The sequence below is a fragment of the Guyanagaster necrorhizus genome, assembly GCF_019112545.1.
Source record: "Guyanagaster necrorhizus MCA 3950 unplaced genomic scaffold BT62scaffold_10, whole genome shotgun sequence".
Classification (NCBI taxonomy): Eukaryota; Fungi; Basidiomycota; class Agaricomycetes; order Agaricales; family Physalacriaceae; genus Guyanagaster; species Guyanagaster necrorhizus.
Genome location: NW_025064889.1, coordinates 480,304 through 502,423, shown reverse-complemented (window position 1 = coordinate 502,423; position 22,120 = coordinate 480,304). Strand labels below are relative to the sequence as shown.

Sequence of the window (22,120 nt, the reverse complement as noted above, 5' to 3'; positions counted from 1 at the left end):
CAGCGCCTCGCGGAATTTTTTCTACTACTTATACATGACTTACGCTGCTGACCGCGATTTTTTCATCTCCATTTTTGACATCCAAAGATGCCGTAGCAGAGGCCTCCTTCGAATTCTCGTGATTCTCTTCCACGAAAGTTTCAACTGCTGGGAAAATCTTGCTGAGGGTCCAATACACAGTCGATGCTGTAAAAAACTAAGGGGAGTGGACATTGGTGATTGTTCAGCAATAAAGAGAATATATGCACCCCGTACAGCCAGGCGATATCAAAGACATGGGAAACGTTCCCAGGATTGATAGATGCATCGACGCTGTTTATGAGGCCGGGGAAACTGGGTGGAACAGCACATAGAAGTGCGACTACAGCCCTCCAGTTCTAAATAAACTACATTAGCATTGAGATTCTGATGGATAGAATCACTGTACAATCCCGTTCCAGTAGCGATATCGACCGCGTGGATCGTACATGGCTCTTAAATCCACTTTGCATTTGTGCACGAACCAGTACTGCGATGATCATACGTCAGTACATGGCAGCAGAATGAAGACGAAAGACCGACGTCTGTAGCCATTCTGTACACAGCCAGTCAATGAAAGGACAAAACAGTCAATATCACTCACATTCCAGCGAAAGGACCAAGGAACACGGTATATCTATTTGCATGTGAGCTTGAAAATTGATGCCGAGCTGAAAAAGTGCATACCCATTCATGAACGTCAAGAAACCCGGCGCAGAGGCAAGGATTTCCCAGGGACACAACGCCCAACCCCCCAGGATAGCACAGATAACTTGACCTCTGCGAATGTTAATATATCTCGGAAAGAGAACAGTCATGTCATTAGCCGCGCTGAGACTGTTGGCCGAAATGTTGGTGCCGAGAGTCGCCACAAAGAAACTGAAGGAAGCAAAAAATGCCGCGGCACGATTATCCCATTTATCGATGAGTTTAAGAGGATCCCAAAGGGTTTCGCCATACAGAACTTCTCCTGCGGACGTTACCGCAATGCCGACGAAACCGATGAAAGTGAATACGGTAGGAATGATGAAAAGCTGCACATATTGACTATAGCAAAGCAGTCAGTAAAGTTCAACGTCTCTTTGGGGATATCCAAGATCCGCCATTGGGCAAAGTAAATAGGAAACTGGGCTAGTCCATGCAAGCCAAGATTGGATCCATCCGGTGATGCCATGTAAACGCGCATAATCGTACTCCAGACTCAGAAGAGATATGGACGGCAGACGATACAATCATTGGCATCTTTGGACTTACGCTTGTACCGTAGTTGAATATCTTGAAAAAGGATATCAGCCGACATGGCATGAAGGATTCCAAGACGAGTGCCGTACCTCGTAAAATCGCTAATATTTACTGCGAGAGTTGCATAGATACCAAGAGCACTGTTCAAGGCACTCAGCCATGCCCAACTCAGAGCGCTGCCGCTGACTTCTGCGTGTTTAGGTTGCAGGGATACGCTCGGTGGTGCCTTGACCATTGCCCAAATCAGAATTGCGAGCCACGCACATGGAACAATGAAAGCCTTAGCCATGAAGAGATGCCGAATCTTTTGTGGGGACACGAGCATAAAAGGGAATTGGAAAAGCCAGTACAGGAAGTAGGTCATCATTCCGACTGTCGTCATGTTAGCGCCTTCAGGGAGATGATTGGGAATACGAGCAGTCCCTGGCCATATGGCCTTCAACATTTGGTATACACATTCGGAGCCGGTGTAAGTCTAGCATAGTGTGGTCAATAAGTGGACGCGAGAAGAGATCCAATACGTACCTGTATCCCGTACCAAAACATGGCAAGAATGACGCGACTGACTACGCTAAAGTAGCTGAACCAGAACCCAAAGGATGAACGATTTATTACTGGCAATATGAGCACTTGATGGGTCACGATAGAATAATACACACCTGGAAATGCAATATGTAAGCGTGCACCGATAGTTCCATTTAATACAGTGACAATTGCTATGATGACATGGCCGACAGCAATGGCGGGAAGGGCTTGACGCCTAAAGGAACAAGGTCTGTTGAGTTCTGTCACAAGGTGCATGAGAAAACGGACCATGATAGACCGACGGCCAGCATGGAACTTGCAAGCTCCCAAACAGCTGTATTCGTCGCGTCTGATATCCAATAAGCCACATAGTTTCGGGTTGACCAGGTTCGTAAATGCGGGGGAACTGGATCCATATCCTTGTTACTCCATCTCTCTTTGCCAAGAGGGGCTAACGACGACGCTGCCGGCGCCAGTGCCCAGTATGAAGGTTTGTACCACATTCTGGATGGACGCTGATGGTACGAAGGAAAGAAGGCCGGGGGAAAGACAGAGCAGTTTTACTACATCCGGAACGGAGAGACCGTATGCTCCTGTAGCACTGATAAGGACGATAACAGGGCGCGGTCTATAAGGGGGCTCAGCATGGGGTAGAAAATACCGTGACGGCGGAATGGCAACTGGGGCAAAAACAGGCCAAATTTCGTGAGCAGCGACTCGATTACGGTGCTGCAGTAGTGTGCAAGACTTGCATTGGTCCCTGCGAGCAACAGCCATGACAAATAGTAATCAGAAATCCTATTCAAACGGAAGCTAACCGGCCTTTACGGAATCCTAGCAAGACAGATGCTCACTGAGACGTTGGCATGATACTATTTGAGGTGAAATGACGACCAGTGATGGTATACGTTATTTAATGTAACAGCATCCCAGACAGCCCAGAAGAGGCAGCGGCGGAGGCATATGGGCACTGTACTAGCAACAGCTTCGAAGGTCGTGGCCGCCGTTATGACCTCGAAATGGCCGCGGCAAATCACGTGCATGACGATTCTTGGCGCTTCATTACAACATTCACATCTTCCTCGACTTCTTCGTCGTTGTGGTCGGGCTCGCCGTCTTTGTCTTCTCTAATTCTCTGTCGTTACTTACGATGCACTCGGATGCCTTCGATGTGATCCCGTACGAGGTCTGTCGACACTTCATGACATCCAGCATCCTTTGCTCATCAATTTCATCCATTAGGACATCAAGGGGGACTGGGTCAGACTGGGATCCGGGTCGTTTGGGAATGTCTACAAAGGTGTGCTCCATGTATCTCAACGGATCTACCGCGACCTCTGTAATGCTGATTGCAGGGAAATACCTGGGCATCGACGTGGCCATCAAGGAAGTTCTCCCATCCACCGAGTACGACGTCGGCAAGTACTTTGAGCGAGAATGGCGGTTGATGAAGGAGTCGCGACATCCCAATATCGTACTCTTCTTGGGTCTGTCCCGTGCGCCGGAGCCTGACAACAGAATCTTCATCGTCTCCGAATATATCGAGAACGGAAATCTTCGTCTTTATATCCACAACAAGTCGAAGCCATTTCCCTGGCGCCTTCGTCTCTCCTTTGCAACGGACATTGCCCGTGCTCTTGCCTACCTGCACGCTCGCAAATGTATTCATCGCGATCTCAAAGGCGAAAACCTGCTTGTCACTTCCAACGGACGTCTCAAGATCACTGATTTTGGTTTCGCTCGCATCGCCGCTCGAAATGAAGAAGAGTCTAAGCGACTTACCTTCTGTGGTACAGACTCGTACATGTCCCCCGAGGTCCTGCTTGGGGACGAGTTTGATTTGCCCACCGACATCTTTTCCCTTGGAATCATATTTTGTGAGATCGTGTCACGCCAATTGGCAGATGACAGGCATTTCAAGAGGTTTGCTCCCACATTCAATATCGATGCAGATGAGATCTACAAACTCGCCAGTCCCGGCTGTCCTCCCGACATGGTCGCCCTGTGTCTTGACTGTCTCGCGATAGATCCCGCCGCACGACCTGTTACCCGTGATATCCTTGAGCGTCTTCGGAAAATTGAAGTGGAAGTGCTGGCACGTCCGAGTGAGGATGAAGATTCTCATGTGGGTAGCATCAAGTTCATGACCGGCGGCAAGCGACCACCAGCTGGCCCACGCATTCCCAGTTTCGGAATGGGAGTCGGAAAGAATATTCGGTCCAGCGGGTCTTCCACCGATGATAGTGATGACGAGCTGATGGAAGCAGTCATGGGCCTATCCACTGTAGGAGTCAAGAGTGATTGGAGTAATTCAACTGGCGGTAAGCTTGCTCCTCATTTGGAGTCCGGATCACTTATCTATATCCATCCAGGTGGTAATGAACCCCTTCTGAACACTGGGTCATCCGAATACAGCACCACTGTTATCCGTGCGCACCCTTCGCAGCATACAGTGCCTCCCTCCCTTTCCTCTATTCTAACCATTCGTGCTTCCCTAAATCCAAACGAGACCCCCGGCCAAGTGCTACCAGCGTCAAACCATTCACCCCCGCCCCATCGTTCCAGCACTATGGCCCAGTGTACCGAAGACAAGGATCTCTTGGGTACTTCATCCATTATGTCTATCGACTCCCTTGACTCATACCACACTGCGGCGGACCCGTCGGTAATATCCAGCGCACTGGCGACAGAAGGAGGATCCACAATCCGCTCTCTGCATGGCAACTATGTTGCTCCTCTTGTCCACCGCTTCACCCTTCTCAAGCCTGGTGGCGCCAAGCCCAAGAAGAATAGCATCAGTGGTACCACATCACCCCCCGGTGAAGCCATCACATGGAACCCGTTTGACTTAATTTTCTCCAGTGGCCTCTTTGTCGCCAAATGCGATATCTGTACGAAACGGCTAGGATGGAAACCCGTGTTGCAGTGTGATGACTGTGGATTGAAGTACGATTTCTAAATTCTTTATATCCGAGCCCTGTCACTGAAACATGCTATAAAGGGCCCACATCAAGTGCGGCGAGGTTGCTCCACGCGACTGTGGTCTCCGACCTTCTTACCATGACCACGCGACAGGCATGTCTCCAGTGTCTAAAGTAAAGCAAGGTGGAAAGGCGAGCCCGACTAGATGATCGCGCCTCTGACCTTCACTTTCATCATGATAATCATTAACGACCTTTTACGACGTTTCCGACCTCCATTCCTGACATTCCATCACGACCACTCATGGACCAATAATTATAAGGCATACATGGACTCCCAACATCATACTTTCAGCTTGACATTTGTACAAACATCAACGTCTTGTATGTGATTATATTATACGATAAGATTCATCTAGTTCCTCGTAGTGGTTTTGTATCCATTCAATTTAAAACGTCATTCAGATGTGATTGACTTGCGTTGTCCTGTGGTTATTCCTTGATGTGACTCCGCATCCCGCGGATTTGGTCTCCGAGCTCTAGCGCTCTCTTTCCTTCAAGCCAAAGCATTGCCTCTGGAATATCATATTTCAGCATCGGCACAGCGACGAGCCATCACTTGTAAGGACCAACCTTTATAGGTCTTCGGCACGACCTTTCGGTTGAGTTTGTGCCCCTCTTCTTTGGCCCAGGTGAACCTAAACTCATTCGTCGTATGCTCGGAGCCGGTCTTTGCGTCTACAACATTGGCTGTGACTCCTACGTGCTGCATGATGCAGTCTAAGATACTGATAACAACTTTGAAACTGTCAGCATCGTACTTACGACAATCATGGGAAACTGGGCCGATGTGGTCGAGTGCAGGATGTATGATGTCAAACGAAGGATAGACCCGATAGGAACGGGTTTGGCGAAGGAGATACCGTCCAGCGACAAGAAACGTATAGGACCCCGGGTGAACATGCTACTGTTGGCGAAGCCGAGCTACATGGCTGTCAGTCGCGGAAGAAATAAAACATACTGCGGGCACACCTCATATGCCAATCTCATAAGGTGTCCACCAAAGACCTTTTGATGAACACTACAAACGTTCAGTAGTGATCGTTCATGAGAAGCGTAAGTACGTACTTCCGTTCCTGTGGGAACATGAGCATGCACTTTTCTGCACGAGTGTCTCCCATCCAGACACGGTCTATATCCTTGGCTTCGTCTAGACCATAGTTGAGATAGAACGAATGTAACGCTTCGGCCTCCTCTGAGCTGGGAGGCACACGGTCCAAGGAGCGCAGCGCCACAGATTGACGTCGCCGCTTCATGTCTTGAGGGATTTGTCAGAGGTCGCAATATGGCAGATTAACGAGCACACCCACCTTCACCCATAGCATACAATGCTTCTTCTTCTGGAGTGCTGATGACCAGAGGATTCACATTCCGCGCTTTGTGGGTGTTAGCATCACGGCATACCATAGAAAACCGACCTAGAAAAAGGGTTAACTACCGGAACGAAATAAGTCGTCGATCATACCGAGAAGCACTGTTTTCTTATCCTTGCTACCACCAATACTCTCCATTTTCACAGCTACTTCCATAGAGCTCTTGCCGGTGTATATGACCTGACCGCTTAGGCGAAGGTCTCTGGTGGGGTCCAAGTTGGCGAGCATATCAAGTCTAGATATTGCTCGTTAAGTAGCTAGGTATGCAGTATATGTGACTTCGAACCTGTCCACCGACGCTGTAACGATGTAGAATCCCCTTTCCTTGATGCGACCAAGAGTCTCAACGCCTGGCCCAAGTGTATGCTTGTAGGAAATCGACCCGGCTAGTGAATCGAGGTGCTCCATAAGCCTAAATATTAATCTTGGGATCCCTGCCACAAATTACATAACATACTCACTTGCCGGTCCTGATTGTGCCATGAGCATTTATGTACTCTTCCAATAATTCCAGCGAAGACCCAAAAGGAAGTATAAGCTCTGTATAAGAGTCATGCATATATCTCGGAGTCAAATCGATAGGCGTTGGTTGAACGGTAGCCTCCTCTCCAGGCTTGGGCGCAGTATTTAGCAGTGTTTCCGACCATTTGACTGGGGTCCGCATAGGCATGATCCTACGAGTATAGTGATTACGACCGGCCTACGAAGGTGAAAAAGGCACATACGCATGATAGGCAGGATCAGAGCGAGTCCCTGAGTGAATCAATGTTATATTGAAGGTCGAAAGGTTAAAAATCACTCACTAACCACTTTCAATAATTTGTCCATAACTGTTACATCTTGCGTTTCTTCAACTACGGAACGTGGCAAAGCTGAATTAGAATCCCTAAGAGCAGTGCAGAGGGAGAAAAGCCTTCTGTTACGAACTGCGTGTCGGCCCTGTCCAGATAACGCTTTGAACATCGTGGATGCAACTGGCAAGGGTCGGAGACGGGTTAATCCACAGCTTTCCCAGTTCCGGGTTCGGCTATCGTAACGGCCCGATCATCACTCTCCCTACCGCCTGCGTCAACCGCTTCACTGTATCTGATGTACGTGTACGTATGTACCACCCTCAACTTTTATAGGGCCTTGGACACACCCCCACTGAATGCTACATCGGATCATTATGGGGATGAACTGGAAACGAATTTGGCGGAACAAACTCAGGACAACTTGAAGCTCTTCGTTCATGTGGAATCGGTCACGACACGAATTCTGGGAGAAAATGGTTGCCTATGATTGTCTACCTCGTCTCTTACGAGACTGGACTACCCACAGTGCTACTGGCTACTTGCAGCTTGCATTTTCTCAACTGGGTAGATACCATTCAAAACCAAAAAGTGCCGGTCGTCTGACCATTATGTTTTCGGAAAAATCATTAGCAGATGATCATCATGCGCAAAAGTCAATGGAAGCAGTCGATGGTGACCCAGTTGATATCCTGAGTGATCTTCTCGCCCTCTTTCACGCACTGCTTGTCTTTCCTCCACTACTTCTCATCCCGGGGACTCTTTTTTGATCCATTCTGCCCCCTGCCCCCTGCGACGATTCGCCATGTTTTCAAAGTGGAGTCTTGGCGTTTTTAAAAGGAAAGCCCGCTCATTAGTCCGTGCCTAGTTTCTTCGTTGTTTCCGGACACTTACAGAAGGACAGTACGCACGCGTCACACGCAATCGCTTGACATTCATGTTCTTTCTCTTTGGACTCTTCCATTGTTTTGCTCAAGGAATCATACAATCGTTTCTCTTTTCGGTCGATTCGGAGTACAGTTCGTTTCTTTCCAAGATCGTCCATGCGGCAGAAGTCCCCACAAAGAATCATACACTCCTCGAAGGGTCAAGTGGAAACTATCGGTTAAGAATGTGCAACTATATTCCTCATTTTGGTTCCAACTGCACGGATGTCTTTGAGTCCCACACCAATGCCTCTAATTTGTCTTCTGAAGACGTTCGTGGTTTTTTCTCTGCAACATTCCTTCGCACTTACATTGTACCCTATCAATAGTCAATTATACGTGGTAATTTAGTACGTCCGATACTTCCTCTTTGAAATCGCCGCTTAACATCTCGTTCTTAGCTGCGCGCCAATATTGGCAGTGACCTGCAACCAGCCCTATCTCGCAATGAAACAGGCATCACCATTAAATCTCAGGATGGTAAAGATGAAGTATTGTTGGATATGCAGTGCGTCGAAATCCTCACATTTCCTTCTCAAGAGTACTTCTTTTCGTCGTACACTGTTGTATTCGTAGCTAACAACCCTTACGCAGCTTACGAAACAATGAGAGGGAGGACCTTGCGTACGCTTGTGTTTCCCAGACATATTCTATGGTTGCGAACTCATGCATGCCGGCATTAGATTGGTCTTCATTCAATTCTGGCTATTCACGATATCTGTAATCGCCATGGTATATGATTCTGTGCCTCATATGTAAGTGGTTCACGCAGGTTAAGACTCGATGTTGATAGTCTGCCATTCATGTGAGTTTAGTGTCGCTGGATTTTGCGCTCGAACACTTCTTACCTCTTGGTCTGCTTATGCTCTTTGGCGATCCCGCTCAAAGAAATCCATCTATCAAGAACTTATCGCTGACTCTCATACACCCTGCTCAGTTGACCTCTTCAACGGGGATTACTTCCGAGTGAGAAACGGTTACGAGGTGAGGCCATCCCGCATTTCGTCATAGAATCTTACACACCTATGCCTTAGGTACCGGATCTGATCCTCAATTTAACTGCCTTGTCTATTGCATGTTACTTGTCCTTGACACTTTTCAGGGTAAGAGTCAAGATTTATCGTGCGTCCACTTGCTCACGGGCCTCTTGCCTCAGGACTATAACAAACGGTCTTTCAAGTGCGTTGGCGCACCAAAGCGTATTGCAACTCTGTACAAGGTATGACTATCCATTCAATCCATTATCTCTTTTCTATTGCTTACATATATGGCATCAGTATTTTATGGCAGTTCAAGCGTGCTTGCAACTGGAACTCTACGTTCTTATGGCGGGTATGGGGCTCTGGATTGATCAACTATTTAATACATACGTTGGAGCAATATCGGAGCACACCTTTATCTATGAGGGTGTGTTCATATTCTATGCCATTGTGCGTGGTTTAAATTCCCGTATACATTGTGTACTGATCCATTGGTTCTTTCAGCTTGTTATTCCTTGGCTTGTTTTGGTCAGGCTGCCCTTTTTCGCCCTTTTCTCACTACATCTAACAACCGTCATAGGGATGGTACGCAATTCGACACGAGAAAACGATCTTGATGGCTCTTTTCATTTTCGCTTCCTTTGTTTTCCTATTCACTACAAGTATCATGTTTTACTCACAAGTCTTCCGATGGCAAGTAATGTTTTGAAGCTCTTTGTCAGCCAAGTACACGATCTGACCATTGTCTCTCACGCAGGACGTTTGTCAGCTGGACGAACTTGGCGTGTTTGATTGTAGCCTCTATGATTCTTATGGGTGCTTGCATGATTCTAGGTATCATTTGCCTCCGTAATTTTGACAAAGGTCTTTCCCATTATCGTACGTCTTTGCATCTGCTACTCTGAAGAGCACGGCACTGACATTGTTACAGTGCATGCAGATTCCATTCTGGAATCATTGAATTTTTCCCCTGCAGTCTTCGAGAATGACGTCGATTACCATGTTGACTCGAAAGCAGAACACGACAAAGCTATCGACTGTCTTCAAGGCTACCACTGAGTCACAGCTGAATCACAACTGCAGTGGGCCGGAGGCTCATCCTGTCATGAGTCGTATTCGGATATGATATATTCTCTATTTATTCTACTTTTGTTTCAATACATGTAAACGCGAACCTTGTATATATTCGAAGTGTAGCCTGTCTTACGGGAGCTCGGGCCGGAGTCACCGGTATACCTTGGACCCATCTTCCATATTGCAATGGTATTCCAAGCACCGTATCCTTCGTACGACCCCATCGACAAGGAAGGGTATGTAAAGTTATATTTTCCGGTAGCTTCTGACCAAGACCATCAGATTTTCGTGAGTCTGTCGTCAATTTTATCTCTGAACGATGGTCCGACAATTGTAGCTACGAAACTGTCCAGAAGCGATGGCCGATCATCCTTACTGGAGTCGTGAACCAGCTTCATTTAGAGAATCACGATCTTTTTGTTAGTTTAGGACAAGCCGATGGCAAGGATTCGCTGGAAGGAAAGCTTGCAGAAGGGAAATCCCTCATTGAGAAGGTTAGTAAGCTCAAGTATGAGATGGCGCGGGATCATGCATTAGAGTGCGTTCGCTTTTTGACCTACCTTCAGTATTTTTGAACACATTTCAGATCTCTCCCTCAAGACGGTGGTTCACAAGTAGAGACATATAATGCAGAGCTGGAACGACTGGCGGCTATCTCGAAGAATACGTGGTTTACTGCCCCCTGGCTCTTTGCAGAGTACGACTTCGTATTTTTCGATATGAATAGCCATCTTAACCCTTCTAGATGTTATCTGTCTGTACACCATTCCTATCAATCTCGATGCGCCTAATATGCGGTTAGTTATCGTTTAATCTGGTCCTTCCTATTGCAAACAACGCACTGGCGTCGATACGATCCCTTTCGTGCACAGAAGATCGACGCGTTTCAGAAATCTGGAGTCGCAATATATAGTGAGTGATCCTTGGGGCTAGTTTATAAGGTTGGGTCGCTCAGTTGAATACAGAGATCGCAACAATTATCCATGAATTGGATCATGCGAAGAAAAACATAGAGGAAAATGTTGATAACCTGAGGGTTTTGTTTCAAGAGATGGTGCAGATGTGCTTATGGTAACTTAACTCTTCTGGACTTTCCGTATCACATAACAGCATGTTCTTTCTTAGGGGAAACTCCATCGTTTGTGGACTGCTTTACGCCTTGAAGTCTCTTACGACTAGTAACTCATAGGATTTATCGCTATTAACAAACTTGTCCTTATCCGACATCGAGCATCTTCAAGCTGTTGGCAAAGACGCTCAAGCAGCTAGAGAAGCGTTCATTTTGAAAGACGATCAGGAAACTGCATGGGACCATCTCAAGTCTCTCAAGGACGGAAGAATAGATTTTGTGCTTGATAATGGTCAGATAAATGCTCTTCTCAAATCTTATTGACAGATATTGTGACGATATTATAGCTGGATTTGAAGTAAGCCTTCGCCGAGAAAAACTTTTCAGACTTTCACCAAATACCAATTCATTCAGCTCTTTACGGACCTGGTTTTCGCCGACTTTTTGGTCACTCATACACCATATGTTTCCAAGGTCGTTATGCAGTGCGTAGTCTCAACGATGTGTTACTAACCTTGCGGCTGATTTAAATGAAGCCCTAAGTTGATTCCATGGTTTGTATCCGATGTAACTCCATCCGACTTTTCGCAAACCTTTGATCTTCTCCTTGACGACGCGTTTTTGGCTTCATCGTGTCCAACCGAAGCAGAGAAGAAACACCTTCGGTATATGACGGAAAGGTGGAAAGATTATGTAGAACGAGGCATTTTCTCGTTGTCCGTACCAATAAGCACTCCTCTTGGAGAAGGAATAGGCTCCACAGCTGATTTCTGGACGACTCATTTACCCTACTGGAACATGAAGATCCATGCTCAGTCTCTGTGGACCGATTTTCATCTGAACAGCAGCCTTGTTATATTTAAGGTTATTCTTTATTTTATCTTGTGCTTTGATCAAAGACCGATGCGCGTCATATAGGGAGACCTAAAGTAAGTACGATGATCCGATCTAATACTCGTTAACATTTTACCTCCTCATCTGATCCACTTAGTTACCGCAAGTAAGTCGTTCCCTTATTTAAAACGCTTCTAGATACTGACTGTGCCTGCAGGCTGACGGGGGACATAAGCTGGCCAACGCTGACTCCATTTAGGGTGGCCATAGGTAAGATGTTTTTCAATGGTGCGAGTATTTTCTTCACACTGTAGCAGGGCCTTTGGCGGGATCTTTCCCTCTATTGAGTCTCCGCACTAGCAAGGCTGATGTTGTCGTGGGAGTTAGTAATGAGGTAGCTGCGCAGCTTAATAAAACCGACAAGCACTGGCGAGTAAACGGGCGGTAAATTCGGGGCTTCTCTGTCATTGCTGTCCCTTATTGATCCCTTTACAGGTATGCCTTGATATCCTTCGAGGATAAGTCACACTAGACGACTGTGTAAATGTATTTTTTGTGTCCGCCTTCCTTTTGTTCTCATCAGATTAAATGCATTTCCGTCGATCCGTGTCAAGGACGGAACTTCTTTTGAGGAGCACATGCAAAACCCATTGATATGAACACTTCAGGTCCTACGCCCGCCGTATCCGGCAGAGAAATACATATTTAAGATAAGTGCACCCTTTCGCTCCTTATCTCCTGGCCAGCATGATGCTTGCGTTCGTTTTAACTGCTTCTCTTGCTTTAATAGCTAGCGTGTCAGGATCTGTTGTCCCTAGAAACAACAGATCTAGCAGCTCTCGAGTGCTCATTCTTGGTGGGGGCATTGCAGGTGTTATCGCTGCTCGAACTTTGCACGAAAATGGCATCGACAATTTCTTAATCATTGAAGCTCGCGATGAGCTTGGCGGGCGAATGAAGAGCCATACTTTTGCAGGCTACACGATCGAACTTGGTGCCAACTGGTGTGTATCAGGGATTAACCTCGACATTTAGCAGGCTAATATTTTCGACCCAAGGATTCAAGGGACGCAAACGGGAACAGGTCCGGCTAACCCGATTTTCGAACTGGCCCTGAAGCACAACGTTACGACTGAGTCCAACAATTTCGTTGGAAGTTTAAGTGGGTGGCCGCGTCCATTAATTTCTCACACTGACCTCATCGGTTATAGCGACTTTTGATGTTACCGGAGAAGTGGATTATCTGGACGTATTTAACGATTCTGTTGATGCCTATACCGCTTTGACTGTGACTGCAGGCGTGTTCGATCAGCTGCGTGAATGTTTACGTTCAATACTTACTATGTGTTGCAGGTGCGCGTGTCAATGGATCACTGGTGGATTTGACTTCAAAAACCGGTTATGCACTGAATGGAGCCAGGCCACGAGACGCGCATGAGATGGCTTCAGAGTACTACCAGGCAAGTCTATTTCTATAACAATTACATCTAGACTTAGGATGACCCTTGGCGCAGTTTGATTGGGAATATGCTCAGAAACCTGATCAGACCTCGTGGATTGCTTCGTCTTGGGCACGTAAGGACAATCGCTGAAGCAGTTCGAAAGCTGAAGCCAGTTTAGGCGAATAATTTCACCTATAATGTGGACCAAGGCGGATTTTCTGAGGACGATTTTTTCGCTATAGATCAACGAGGGTTCAAGGCCCTGATCCAACTGGAGGCTCAAGAATTCCTGAAGTCCGAACAAGTTTTACTGAGTTCGACAGTGAAGACGATTTCGTACTCCGGGGGCGGAGTCCAGGTAACGATGACAGGCGGCGAAACAATTGAAGGAGATTATGCGCTTTGCACGTTCAGCCTTGGGGTATTGCAGGACGACGATGTGACATTCAAGCCTTCCCTTCCGGCCTACAAAATGGAAGCAATCCAGAGTATGACAATGGCCACATACACAAAGATATTCTTGAAGTTTCCCGAAAAGTTCTGGTTTGATACGGAGGTCAGTCAGTCTCTCCCGGAACGGAATGTGGGTGTGCACTGATTTCGTAACAGTTCGCGTTGTACGCCGACCCAACGCGCGGCACCTACCCTGTCTGGCAATCGTTGGACCATCCAGACTTCTTCCCAGGGTCCGGGCTGATCTTCGCCACTGTAACAGTTAGCTTTCACCTTTGAAAGTTTGTGTTCCTCTCAAGGTTTGTTCTACAGGGCGATTGGTCCTTGAGAATAGAGGCATTGTCAGATGATCAGGTACAGGGTGAAGTGCTGGAAGTCCTCCAGAAGATGTACCCAAACATTACCATACCAGAACCGACCGACTTTCTCTTTCCGCGCTGGAATTCTGATCCTCTTTACCGAGGATCCTACTCTAATTGGCCCCCATCATTCTTCAGTCAACATCACGACAACCTCCGGTCAAATGTTGACCGGTTATATTTTGCAGGCGAAGCAACGAGCCAGAAATATTTTGGTGAGCTAGGAGTATAATTATCGCGGAACAGGCAGTTGATGCGTCATTTCAGGCTTTCTGCATGGTGCGTACTTTGAAGGGTTGATTGTAGCAACGATCATGGCGGAATGTATCAAGAGTGACGGATGTGTGGCATTGCAACATGTAGAGGAAGTGAGGAACGCATTTCCATACGAAATATGACGTCCAGCTGAGCGAGCCTATCGTATGTTGACTGTCGAGGCATTGTGAAGGATAATCGAGATACTTAAGGTCAGGTTGGTGATGTATCGTGAATGGTTGTTAAGAATCGGAGAATCGAGGACTACATCTACCGCCGAAAATTCAGCTGCATCGGACAGGCCATGTTGTCTATCTTCCAATTTCTTGTCACTATCGTCTGTAGGTGCCACTCACTGAAGTGGTCTGGACCCGCTACCATTGCTGTCTAAAAAGTAACACGCGACTAATAGTCTGGCGTCCAGCACTTCGGATGGTGAGCCTCTCGGATTCATGAGGGGGCACTATGTGGCACCTCGGTCCCATAGTGGGTCCCACGTACTGACAGTTCACCAAATACTGTATCGGATCGTCTGCGCGCTTCGCTCGTTATTCACATCCAAGGTCTTGAGCGGGAACATTGTATAGAGCGGCGTGGTGTCAGTGTATCGAAGACGATGGGTGGCATGCATCAAAGACAACGGATGTGAAGAACGGATTCCCATAGTAGATATATATATGAGGCCTAAGACTGAGCCAGCCGGTTCTGTACTTATTATCGAAAACGGAAGTTGCGAAGGAGACAGTGATGAGCTATTTGATAAAGAAGCCGTTGCTAAGCCGTCTTCTGCTACCGCCACAATCTAGAATTTCACTCTAATTTATGCTGCCCCGCACCATGCGACATGTATCTTTACTTCTTTCTTTCTTTCTTTCACCCACCACCTTGCGTGCATATGCATTACTGAGCTGGTCTAATCACGCCCTGGGTGCGTTTTCTGACGACGTTGTCCTACCACTCTTTTCTTCAAGTCCTTCTCTATACGACTGGTTCGTCGTCGTTGAGCGATGCTGAGAAACTCCTCTCCTAAATTCGTGAAAAAGGCTCTTTGGGGGTCCAGGCTGAAGATAGTGGTGCGTTTTGTATTCACTACATGCACTGTCTTCTAATCCTATTGCAGTATACTAGGATTACCTTGACCAGATTCACCTTGCTCTACTTCATTGTCGCTTTCTTGACTTGTGTGGTTTTGGTTGGTCTCCAAGGCCTGGCCTACTACGATAACTCCAATGCCGCCAATCTCATCTCCGACATCTTAATCGAGGCCAACGTTACCAATGGTTTGACGATCTTATCAGGCAACTTGCTGCAATACTGCCATGATATTCCGAGCGAGCGGGATTCCAACTGCGTTCCTATTCGACCTGGTAACTTGACCTCTGCCATCACTGGCAACACGACAGATGAATTCATGCTGCGCGGTGATTCAGCTCACTCTTTTGCCAAGGTGCGCAGCAACTGGCTACAGCTTGTTATTGTTTCCAAACGGTCTTACTAGCGCGATCTCCCTACCGTTCTACCGGTTTTCAATAGTTCCGGAGCTATGGTTGGCGTCAAGGTTGCAGACAGTGTGTTACCTGTCCCATGTTTGCAGTCTTTCAGTTGGCTTGGGGATGTGTGAGTTTTCATGTTCAATCGTAGTAACGTTTAACTGAACTTCGGTTCCAAGCCTTCAAGACTCAAGGAAAGAAGATGTCGTTACCTTGCTATACCAGATTTGGATGCTGAGCCTCTCAATCATCGCTGTCCGTTATTATCCTCAGTCTATCGTTCTCGTTTTGTGACACCAGTCTTCAGATATTGAACGAGTCTCTTCCGCATCTCGGAGCGCCTTTGGCTGGTCACATACTCGGAACAGCTTGGGCAAGTTTCCGCGTTTCAAGCTCGAAACATTTACAGGCTCGGTATAACCGGTTCATTGTGCATGGCACCTGTGATGGCATCGATCTTTTGCAAGATTGGTGGACCATTCGAACGAGACATACGGTGTGATCTACCGTCGTGATATCTGGCAGGCGTCGAATTGAAAATTTTTGACAGATCCCCGTTGTCGTCCTCAATGGTGTTGCGCTTCTGACACTGCTTTATTTGTCTGCCAATCTCTACAAGGTAGACTCAATGCCATGAGTAATGATCGTCTGCTTATCGTCATAGGTCTACGCGAACCAATCGTTTAGTCGTGTTGGTGGTTCGCCTGAAATCAATAGAATATACAAAGCATGTCGCCCTTCCATATACCTCGACTTGTCTTACATTTACTCTAGTTCGTTCTTTTGTTTTCCGTGATGCTACAATTAGCTGGGTTTTTTGCCCTTGCTGCCACTGGGATGTGGATAGACAAGATCTCTGGAGGCAGCATCCGACGTGTTGCCCGACATCTTCCTCTGTATCTTGCTGTTTTTGGCGTAACCGCAGCGGTCAGTACGCCAAGATATGTCTTTTAGACACCACTAATAAGTCCCACTTCTAGTGTGAACTTCCATGGGTAGTTCTGGTTCGTTTCAAAACGATTATTTTCTGTTCAGTCTTTGACGCGAAAATCTTTTAGGGATGGATTTCTGTCCGGCGAGAATATCGTCGTTTATTCGTTGTTTTCGGTGTCCTTTCTCTGTTTCTTCTAGGCGTTTCAACCTTCATGTTTGCCAGTCCGCGTATGTATCCCTAGATTGTCTATGAAATCTTATTAACTCTATGATGTAGTGTATCGCTTCATTTTCATGTCTTGGCCTTTTTTTGCCACCATGACCGTGACCACTTACATTCTCCTGGTCGCTACCTCAGCTTTGGGTGTTGTTTGCCGCCTACACTTTGACAAAGGCCTGGCACAGTTTTGTACGTTGACTTTCTTTTCTTCGATATCTATTCGAATGCTAATGCCGTAGCTCCAGTGAGAGTCAGCGACACCCTTGAAGGCATGGATTTTACACCGGCGTACTTCTCCAAGAATGTCAATGATGTCGATGACATAGTCGGACTTAAGCGTTCGGCATCTGAAAAGTCCTACGCATCGTCGAAGAAAGTACCATTGGACGAGAAGGAGATGCCTGACATCCAGGAACCGTCGGCCGCTCATTTCGAAACGAGAGCTGGCTATTCTCTTTCGGTGTATTCCGATTCTAACCGACCTACCATGAAATTCACCTCCACTCCCAAAGTCGCACGGAGCCAACGCACTTCTACTGTATCGACGGCCACTGCCCTTACATCCTCCACGACTTCGACTTACAACAAGCAGTCACGTTCAACGACCAAATCTACTTGGAAGGAGCAGTCCAACAGACCTCCGACCCGTCTGTTCCCTTTTCCCCAACGACAGGACACAGAGACTGCATCGTTGGTAAATTCTATAACCACCGTTGTTCGCAAAGACTTGCCCGTCATCAGCACGCCCAGGAGGATGAAGTCTTCGCAGGCGAAAGACGCTGGCATTAAGTCTTCCACATCTACTTCGGCTTCGGCTGTCTCTAAGGAATCGACTCCACCTCCAGGAGCCTCTTCTTCCGTTCCCGCCGTTATTCGTCAGGACTCCCCTGATAGTCTACGTGGACCGAGATTGCCGGCGAGCCCTCGTCCGTCGAAGCCCTTGTAGTTAAGAGTGGTTGCTAGTCATCATCGTGCCAACATACTTTCATACTGATACTACTTGATCCCATCTTTTGTACTGGTAACACTGTTAGCATGGGTTACAATATGTCGTGTAATACAAGATAGAGTCTTGTCTGATATATCCATGTCAACAGACCTCACTAGTCTAGCCTATCCCAGGCCGTTCCTGGGTCCGAGATCTCTCTTCAAGCCTTGGCAGGGTGACAAGCCATCCCAAAAAGACAGGCCACCAGTCGAATTCCGTCAACGGTGAGTCTGTCGCCTGCCCAAAAATATAATTGCCCTCTGTCATCTGTTAGAAGAAGTAAACCGACCCAAAAGATAGCATAACGCACTCTATTCCAAGACAAGTTGCATCTCATTGGTGGAAGTCTTCGAAGACGTGGACGTGAACACCTCGGCGCCAGAGGCCAAAGAATCGATGAGTAGAGAGAGACGAGCGGCCCCAAGGTTAGGTTCCTATCACAAGGTGAGGACAACTCTTGCAAGATGCAAGAAAGTAGACGTACCTTTCGTATTTCTTCCAAATCATCTCGGAAGCCATCAGCCACAGAGGCCATCCAAAATTTCCTGAATCTTGCCTTTAACTCTTGTTCATTAGCTGGAGCAGTTCCCGAAGCGGGTATGAAGGAAGGAATCGCAGTTGGAGGCGGTGATGGTGAAGGCAATTGTCTTGTCTGCACACGAGGAAGCTCTGCGACATTTTTGGTAGGTTCAGGACGTCCTCTGGTAGGGACGGAGTCAGAGTCAGAGTCGGATTCTGATGACGATGAAGATTCTGATGGTGCTGGGATGGGTTCTTTTGGCTCAGGTTCGTCTTCCGAGGGGGATGAGAATGACGATGAGGAGGAAGACGAAGATGCTGCCCGTCTTTTTCTTTTTCTGTTGCGCCTTTTCGGTGCAGGTGGCTTGGCAGGAGCAGTTGCCGCCATCGTGGTAAGGTAGTAGTAGTAGCAGTAGTAGTAGTAGCGTAAAGGAAGGAAAAGGTGTCCGGGTCGGATGCCGGACACCTCTTGACCAGATGCCATCACCATCTCCGCCTCTTGACTCGCTACCATACGATCTATACGCGCTGGTCCTGCACCTTCTCTTTTCCAGATTTCAGCCTGGTGTACTGAAGACCTTTGAAGACTATATCGAGACCTGTCTGCAAGCTACCAACATCATTTCTCCGGTCGATTTTCAAGCGCTTGCTGATGTGGACCAGGACGTGGTTGGTTCGCGTCATTTACGCGTCTTTGTTCCGTTTTTGCTCAGTATATCTTTCCAGGTCATCGATATTTTAGAGGTATGTGAACGGTCATTATGTGGTTGTCCGATCGAACAGAACTGTCCAGGCTGCTGTCATCAACTTGAACGTGTCCTTCATGTGTGTGCCGGTTGCCATATGTGACTGCTGGGACGCTGTTTTTGAACTTTTCCGTGCCGTGGAAAGACAGCTTGGGCAGGATTCTCACTACATGCACTACCGTGCGTTATATTCTCCCGTCTACATGCAGTGGCTTAGTATGATCCTAGTGAGAATTACAGCAATTGAAGTCCTCATGACACAACTGCCTTCGAACCTGGTCTTTTCGTGGTCCGATTCAGTACTGGATCTTTCAGCTATTCAGGCCGCCCTCGAAGCGGAGTACTCTTGCCCGTTAGTGCCGAATCTCGATATCACAAGGACTCCTTCGCCGTCTCTATCAAGTTCTCCACTTTCCTCTTTGCGCAACTTTACACCATCGCCTTCAGAAATGACCATGGATCCAGCTGATGCTTATAACGAATCGCCCTTGACTCCAGAACATCCTGAAGAAGTAACGTCGTCTCCAATTGGAGCTTCTCACGCCTTGGACAAGTACCCATCAAGGATGGATATGAAATCTTTGCTGGCACCTCCTGCTGTTCCGGATGCCATAGCGACACCCACCCCGAATGATACAGGACAGCTTCGTGCAAATTCTCTCTGCCTCCAGCTCTTTCCCGCTCAAAATGTACAACATAGTACTTCCCTCGCTGAAGATATCGCTCCCTTGGATATTTCGCAGGTTCCCGCTGCCTGTGACGACGATCTGGAGAAGAAGGAAAAGAAGAATCAGTCACGGAAGCTTTCTCGTGTCACAATGGAAACTCGGAGTCGCAGGAAGAGGGCTGTTTCGATGCGGGAAGATAAAGAGAACCTGGACCTGGACATTATTCTGTAAACAAGGCGACGATGCGTATGCCGTCTCCTGCAACTGTTGCCTTTAGTATACTTAGAATTTCGTTGCGTACCTGTTACGGGCCGCTTTCGGTGTAACCTTTGACAGCTATCCATGATGTATCACACTTTCTATTGTCCCGCCTTTGTCGAATGCAGCGGCGTCACTGTAACTTATGCCAGATACAGAGCCAGAGACATACGGTGGCCAGCTGCCCCCCACAACTGTGGAAGCAGATGAACATGCCACAGAGGTCGACACGAGTGCCTTGAAGGACAAGGACTACGCGAAGGCTTTAGCTCCCTGGCGCTATGCCGTTCGAACCAAGCTCGTTGGACGTGTCAAGGCTGAATCAAAGGCAGTAGCCTATCTCCAAGTATGTACTTACTAGTACCAACTCATGAAAACGGTTGCCAATGACTTTACTGCAGAGAACAATGCGTACATCTTGGCTGGATATATACTTTGTCTACTCTTCGTACCTCGGCACCGACACTTTCTTTCTCATCGTCCTCCCGCCATTCTTTTTCTTTGGGTACGATGACTTTGGTAGAGGGTATGTCCTTACATACATCGTGGCTTCTCTCACTTTTTTGCAGTTTGCTGATGATACTGGCTCTTGGTGGCTACGCCTCTTCGTCATGCAAGGATCTTTTCTGCTCGCCCAGGCCGCCTTCCCCGCCCGTAACGCGTCTTAGTACGTGATAACGTCTCTCCGTCCTGCTCGCCGTTAACGGAATTTGTTAGCTCTCCGGGACCATCATCTGGAGTACGGTTTCCCATCAACACATACCACGCAATGCTCCTCGATTGCTCTCTACTTCCTCCTCCATGTATCGCCCGCATATCGTCCCCACATATTCATATACACCTTCACCATCATCTTCGGCCGATTGTACACAGGCATGCATACTTTCACCGACTGCATTGTCGGCTGCATCCTTGGAAGCTCAGCAGTTTGGGTGCATAGCCTTCCCATGTTCCATTACTTTGAAGCTTGGGTGTTTGAAGGTGGTTTGGCCGTTCCACTGGTCCTCATTTTTGTGTTCCTGTTCTTCCTCGAGATGCATCCCCGTTCGTGACACCCTCAATTCTTTTAGATGTGCTCTAACCATAGAACAGTTCCTGTAGATCCTTGTCCTTGCTTCGAGGATTCTATTGCTTCTGGGAGCGTCGCGCTAGGTGCTCTGCTTGGAAGATGGGGTGCCAATTACTTCAGCGTTGGCACTCTACTGCCAATAAGCTCGTGGGCCTGCGCTGCCATGTGGGTAGACTCCGACGTCCTATGGATGGTCCCCATTTTGAAGATGTTCATAGGTTGGACTTCATTCGTTTCTATTTCAGTTTCATCTCAGCTGACATTGACTGGAAAGGCATGTCGATTATTCTTTTATGGCGTTTGCTTGCCAAGGCGATGTTAGTACCAATATTAAAAGAGGTTTTAAGAGAAGAGGTTGCAACAAGTAGGGTGCAAGGTAAACATCGTAAAAGTTACGGTATGTCATTGTGTTGGTAGAAATCACGGCGGTCTAGCTCACAAATTTCAGTTCTCACAAAGGTCATTGTGTACGCCGGGATTTCCGTACTTGCGTGTGATGTGCTACCCGCCGTTTTTACTTAAGTAACATTCGTCAGTCCGCAGACACAGCAACCCCGTCCACCCATGACGGCAAAAACAATGCTTGCAGCTTTGTGAGTCACTCAACACGGTCATGCACGGTTCCACCGAAAAATTCAGTTTGTAATGTCTTCTCAATGATCTGAATACATTAGCTACAATCTGGAGAATTGGCCTCGAAATAGAAACTAGACTCGGGAGCTGACTGCAGCGTCCCATGGCTTCGCCAGGTCTGACATGACACTGAGTGACCACTCCGACTCCTGTCTACTATGACTCCAAATCGAAGAACCAGACCCTCGCTTTAGCAGGAATTGTTGCAGGCAGGTTACTTTTACGCAGTGGATAATAGGCCAGACTGAGTACGACGGTCAATTGCTTAAAGGCA

The 22,120-nt window shown here is 47.5% G+C and overlaps 10 protein-coding genes across 10 annotated transcripts; 7 read left to right on the top strand and 3 right to left on the bottom strand.

The window, feature by feature from the left end:
* Nucleotides 1–28: 28 nt before the first annotated feature.
* BT62DRAFT_967156 (cytosine-purine permease) lies at nt 29–2,738 on the bottom strand (the record flags this gene model as incomplete). Its single annotated transcript, XM_043188852.1, has 12 exons — nt 2,614–2,738; nt 2,074–2,545; nt 1,920–2,020; nt 1,786–1,874; nt 1,350–1,735; nt 1,273–1,293; nt 706–1,065; nt 623–655; nt 562–574; nt 428–508; nt 249–377; nt 29–196 (listed from the first exon to the last, which is right to left on the bottom strand). Exons 2-12 carry the CDS (start codon nt 2,286–2,288, stop codon nt 29–31), a joined length of 1,596 nt encoding a protein of 531 aa, XP_043040769.1. The 5' UTR covers nt 2,289–2,545; nt 2,614–2,738.
* A 92-nt stretch (nt 2,739–2,830) lies between these two features.
* Nucleotides 2,831–5,197, top strand: BT62DRAFT_948247 (kinase-like protein). The gene is made up of 5 exons (XM_043188059.1): nt 2,831–2,971; nt 3,028–3,085; nt 3,141–4,106; nt 4,158–4,731; nt 4,787–5,197. The coding sequence occupies exons 1-5, from the start codon at nt 2,936–2,938 to the stop codon at nt 4,914–4,916; spliced, it is 1,764 nt and encodes a 587-aa protein (XP_043040768.1). The 5' UTR covers nt 2,831–2,935; the 3' UTR covers nt 4,917–5,197.
* BT62DRAFT_931116 (Thioesterase/thiol ester dehydrase-isomerase) lies at nt 5,088–7,114 on the bottom strand. The gene is made up of 12 exons (XM_043186066.1): nt 7,067–7,114; nt 6,943–7,011; nt 6,865–6,892; nt 6,601–6,813; nt 6,426–6,551; nt 6,232–6,374; nt 6,077–6,184; nt 5,835–6,024; nt 5,739–5,787; nt 5,532–5,690; nt 5,340–5,472; nt 5,088–5,281 (listed from the first exon to the last, which is right to left on the bottom strand). The coding sequence occupies exons 4-12, from the start codon at nt 6,807–6,809 to the stop codon at nt 5,199–5,201; spliced, it is 1,200 nt and encodes a 399-aa protein (XP_043040767.1). The 5' UTR covers nt 6,810–6,813; nt 6,865–6,892; nt 6,943–7,011; nt 7,067–7,114; the 3' UTR covers nt 5,088–5,198.
* Nucleotides 7,115–7,834: 720 nt separating this feature from the next.
* BT62DRAFT_893177 (uncharacterized protein) lies at nt 7,835–9,895 on the top strand (the record flags this gene model as incomplete). The annotated part of the gene is made up of 12 exons (XM_043183136.1): nt 7,835–8,170; nt 8,258–8,397; nt 8,451–8,480; nt 8,540–8,611; nt 8,672–8,840; nt 8,891–8,959; nt 9,013–9,075; nt 9,134–9,286; nt 9,341–9,364; nt 9,417–9,538; nt 9,594–9,715; nt 9,768–9,895. Coding segments are annotated over 12 exons (1,428 nt in total), but the record flags the coding sequence as incomplete, so codon positions are not given.
* Nucleotides 9,896–10,096: 201 nt separating this feature from the next.
* BT62DRAFT_892938 (DUF89 domain-containing protein) lies at nt 10,097–12,261 on the top strand (the record flags this gene model as incomplete). The annotated part of the gene is made up of 14 exons (XM_043183128.1): nt 10,097–10,146; nt 10,248–10,448; nt 10,497–10,607; nt 10,656–10,664; nt 10,713–10,822; nt 10,852–10,981; nt 11,036–11,048; nt 11,100–11,271; nt 11,327–11,337; nt 11,394–11,464; nt 11,516–11,843; nt 11,898–11,908; nt 12,031–12,083; nt 12,128–12,261. The coding sequence occupies 14 exons, from the start codon at nt 10,097–10,099 to the stop codon at nt 12,259–12,261; spliced, it is 1,404 nt and encodes a 467-aa protein (XP_043040765.1).
* A 43-nt stretch (nt 12,262–12,304) lies between these two features.
* Nucleotides 12,305–14,817, top strand: BT62DRAFT_1018694 (amine oxidase). The gene is made up of 9 exons (XM_043178250.1): nt 12,305–12,817; nt 12,872–12,975; nt 13,025–13,111; nt 13,167–13,273; nt 13,328–13,384; nt 13,434–13,811; nt 13,865–13,969; nt 14,021–14,282; nt 14,335–14,817. Exons 1-9 carry the CDS (start codon nt 12,561–12,563, stop codon nt 14,463–14,465), a joined length of 1,488 nt encoding a protein of 495 aa, XP_043040764.1. The 5' UTR covers nt 12,305–12,560; the 3' UTR covers nt 14,466–14,817.
* Nucleotides 14,818–15,104: 287 nt separating this feature from the next.
* On the top strand, nt 15,105–18,054 carry BT62DRAFT_967139 (uncharacterized protein). The gene is made up of 12 exons (XM_043188851.1): nt 15,105–15,395; nt 15,443–15,769; nt 15,821–15,939; nt 15,992–16,067; nt 16,120–16,308; nt 16,363–16,431; nt 16,477–16,539; nt 16,587–16,739; nt 16,793–16,816; nt 16,871–16,973; nt 17,023–17,154; nt 17,211–18,054. The coding sequence occupies exons 1-12, from the start codon at nt 15,330–15,332 to the stop codon at nt 17,909–17,911; spliced, it is 2,022 nt and encodes a 673-aa protein (XP_043040763.1). The 5' UTR covers nt 15,105–15,329; the 3' UTR covers nt 17,912–18,054.
* A 115-nt stretch (nt 18,055–18,169) lies between these two features.
* On the bottom strand, nt 18,170–18,860 carry BT62DRAFT_986568 (uncharacterized protein; the record flags this gene model as incomplete). Its single annotated transcript, XM_043190008.1, has 2 exons — nt 18,170–18,387; nt 18,438–18,860. The coding sequence occupies 2 exons, from the start codon at nt 18,858–18,860 to the stop codon at nt 18,265–18,267; spliced, it is 546 nt and encodes a 181-aa protein (XP_043040762.1). The 3' UTR covers nt 18,170–18,264.
* A 184-nt stretch (nt 18,861–19,044) lies between these two features.
* BT62DRAFT_1075338 (uncharacterized protein) lies at nt 19,045–20,158 on the top strand. Its single transcript, XM_043179110.1, has 4 exons — nt 19,045–19,141; nt 19,199–19,216; nt 19,266–19,398; nt 19,447–20,158. The coding sequence occupies exons 3-4, from the start codon at nt 19,296–19,298 to the stop codon at nt 20,115–20,117; spliced, it is 774 nt and encodes a 257-aa protein (XP_043040761.1). The 5' UTR covers nt 19,045–19,141; nt 19,199–19,216; nt 19,266–19,295; the 3' UTR covers nt 20,118–20,158.
* Nucleotides 20,159–20,219: 61 nt separating this feature from the next.
* BT62DRAFT_1075337 (uncharacterized protein) lies at nt 20,220–21,735 on the top strand (the record flags this gene model as incomplete). Its single annotated transcript, XM_043179109.1, has 7 exons — nt 20,220–20,490; nt 20,546–20,670; nt 20,714–20,811; nt 20,862–21,188; nt 21,237–21,431; nt 21,488–21,610; nt 21,662–21,735. The coding sequence occupies exons 1-7, from the start codon at nt 20,290–20,292 to the stop codon at nt 21,733–21,735; spliced, it is 1,143 nt and encodes a 380-aa protein (XP_043040760.1). The 5' UTR covers nt 20,220–20,289.
* Nucleotides 21,736–22,120: the final 385 nt, after the last annotated feature.

What these genes read in the sequence shown, in the direction of transcription:
- BT62DRAFT_1075338 (XM_043179110.1), top strand. Translation starts at nt 19,296, where the DNA reads ATGTGTGTGCCGGTTGCCATATGTGACTGCTGGGACGCTGTTTTTGAA. An exon ending in TTCTCACTACATGCACTACC is followed by an intron (nt 19,399 to 19,446) that starts GTGCGTTATATT and finishes GTATGATCCTAG; the next exon opens with TGAGAATTACAGCAATTGAA.
- BT62DRAFT_948247 (XM_043188059.1), top strand. Translation starts at nt 2,936, where the DNA reads ATGCACTCGGATGCCTTCGATGTGATCCCGTACGAG. An exon ending in GTTTGGGAATGTCTACAAAG is followed by an intron (nt 3,086 to 3,140) that starts GTGTGCTCCATG and finishes TGCTGATTGCAG; the next exon opens with GGAAATACCTGGGCATCGAC. An exon ending in TGTGATGACTGTGGATTGAA is followed by an intron (nt 4,732 to 4,786) that starts GTACGATTTCTA and finishes CATGCTATAAAG; the next exon opens with GGCCCACATCAAGTGCGGCG.
- BT62DRAFT_1018694 (XM_043178250.1), top strand. Translation starts at nt 12,561, where the DNA reads ATGATGCTTGCGTTCGTTTTAACTGCTTCTCTTGCTTTAATAGCTAGC. An exon ending in CGTGGATTGCTTCGTCTTGG is followed by an intron (nt 13,385 to 13,433) that starts GCACGTAAGGAC and finishes AAGCCAGTTTAG; the next exon opens with GCGAATAATTTCACCTATAA. An exon ending in AACGAGCCAGAAATATTTTG is followed by an intron (nt 14,283 to 14,334) that starts GTGAGCTAGGAG and finishes GCGTCATTTCAG; the next exon opens with GCTTTCTGCATGGTGCGTAC.
- BT62DRAFT_931116 (XM_043186066.1), bottom strand. Translation starts at nt 6,809, where the DNA reads ATGCCTATGCGGACCCCAGTCAAATGGTCGGAAACACTGCTAAATACT. An exon ending in GTTACAGCGTCGGTGGACAG is followed by an intron (nt 6,375 to 6,425) that starts GTTCGAAGTCAC and finishes AGCAATATCTAG; the next exon opens with ACTTGATATGCTCGCCAACT. An exon ending in CCCAGTTTCCCATGATTGTC is followed by an intron (nt 5,473 to 5,531) that starts GTAAGTACGATG and finishes TGCATCATGCAG; the next exon opens with CACGTAGGAGTCACAGCCAA.
- BT62DRAFT_967139 (XM_043188851.1), top strand. Translation starts at nt 15,330, where the DNA reads ATGCTGAGAAACTCCTCTCCTAAATTCGTGAAAAAGGCTCTTTGGGGG. An exon ending in CAGCTCACTCTTTTGCCAAG is followed by an intron (nt 15,770 to 15,820) that starts GTGCGCAGCAAC and finishes CGGTCTTACTAG; the next exon opens with CGCGATCTCCCTACCGTTCT. An exon ending in AACTTCCATGGGTAGTTCTG is followed by an intron (nt 16,817 to 16,870) that starts GTTCGTTTCAAA and finishes AAAATCTTTTAG; the next exon opens with GGATGGATTTCTGTCCGGCG.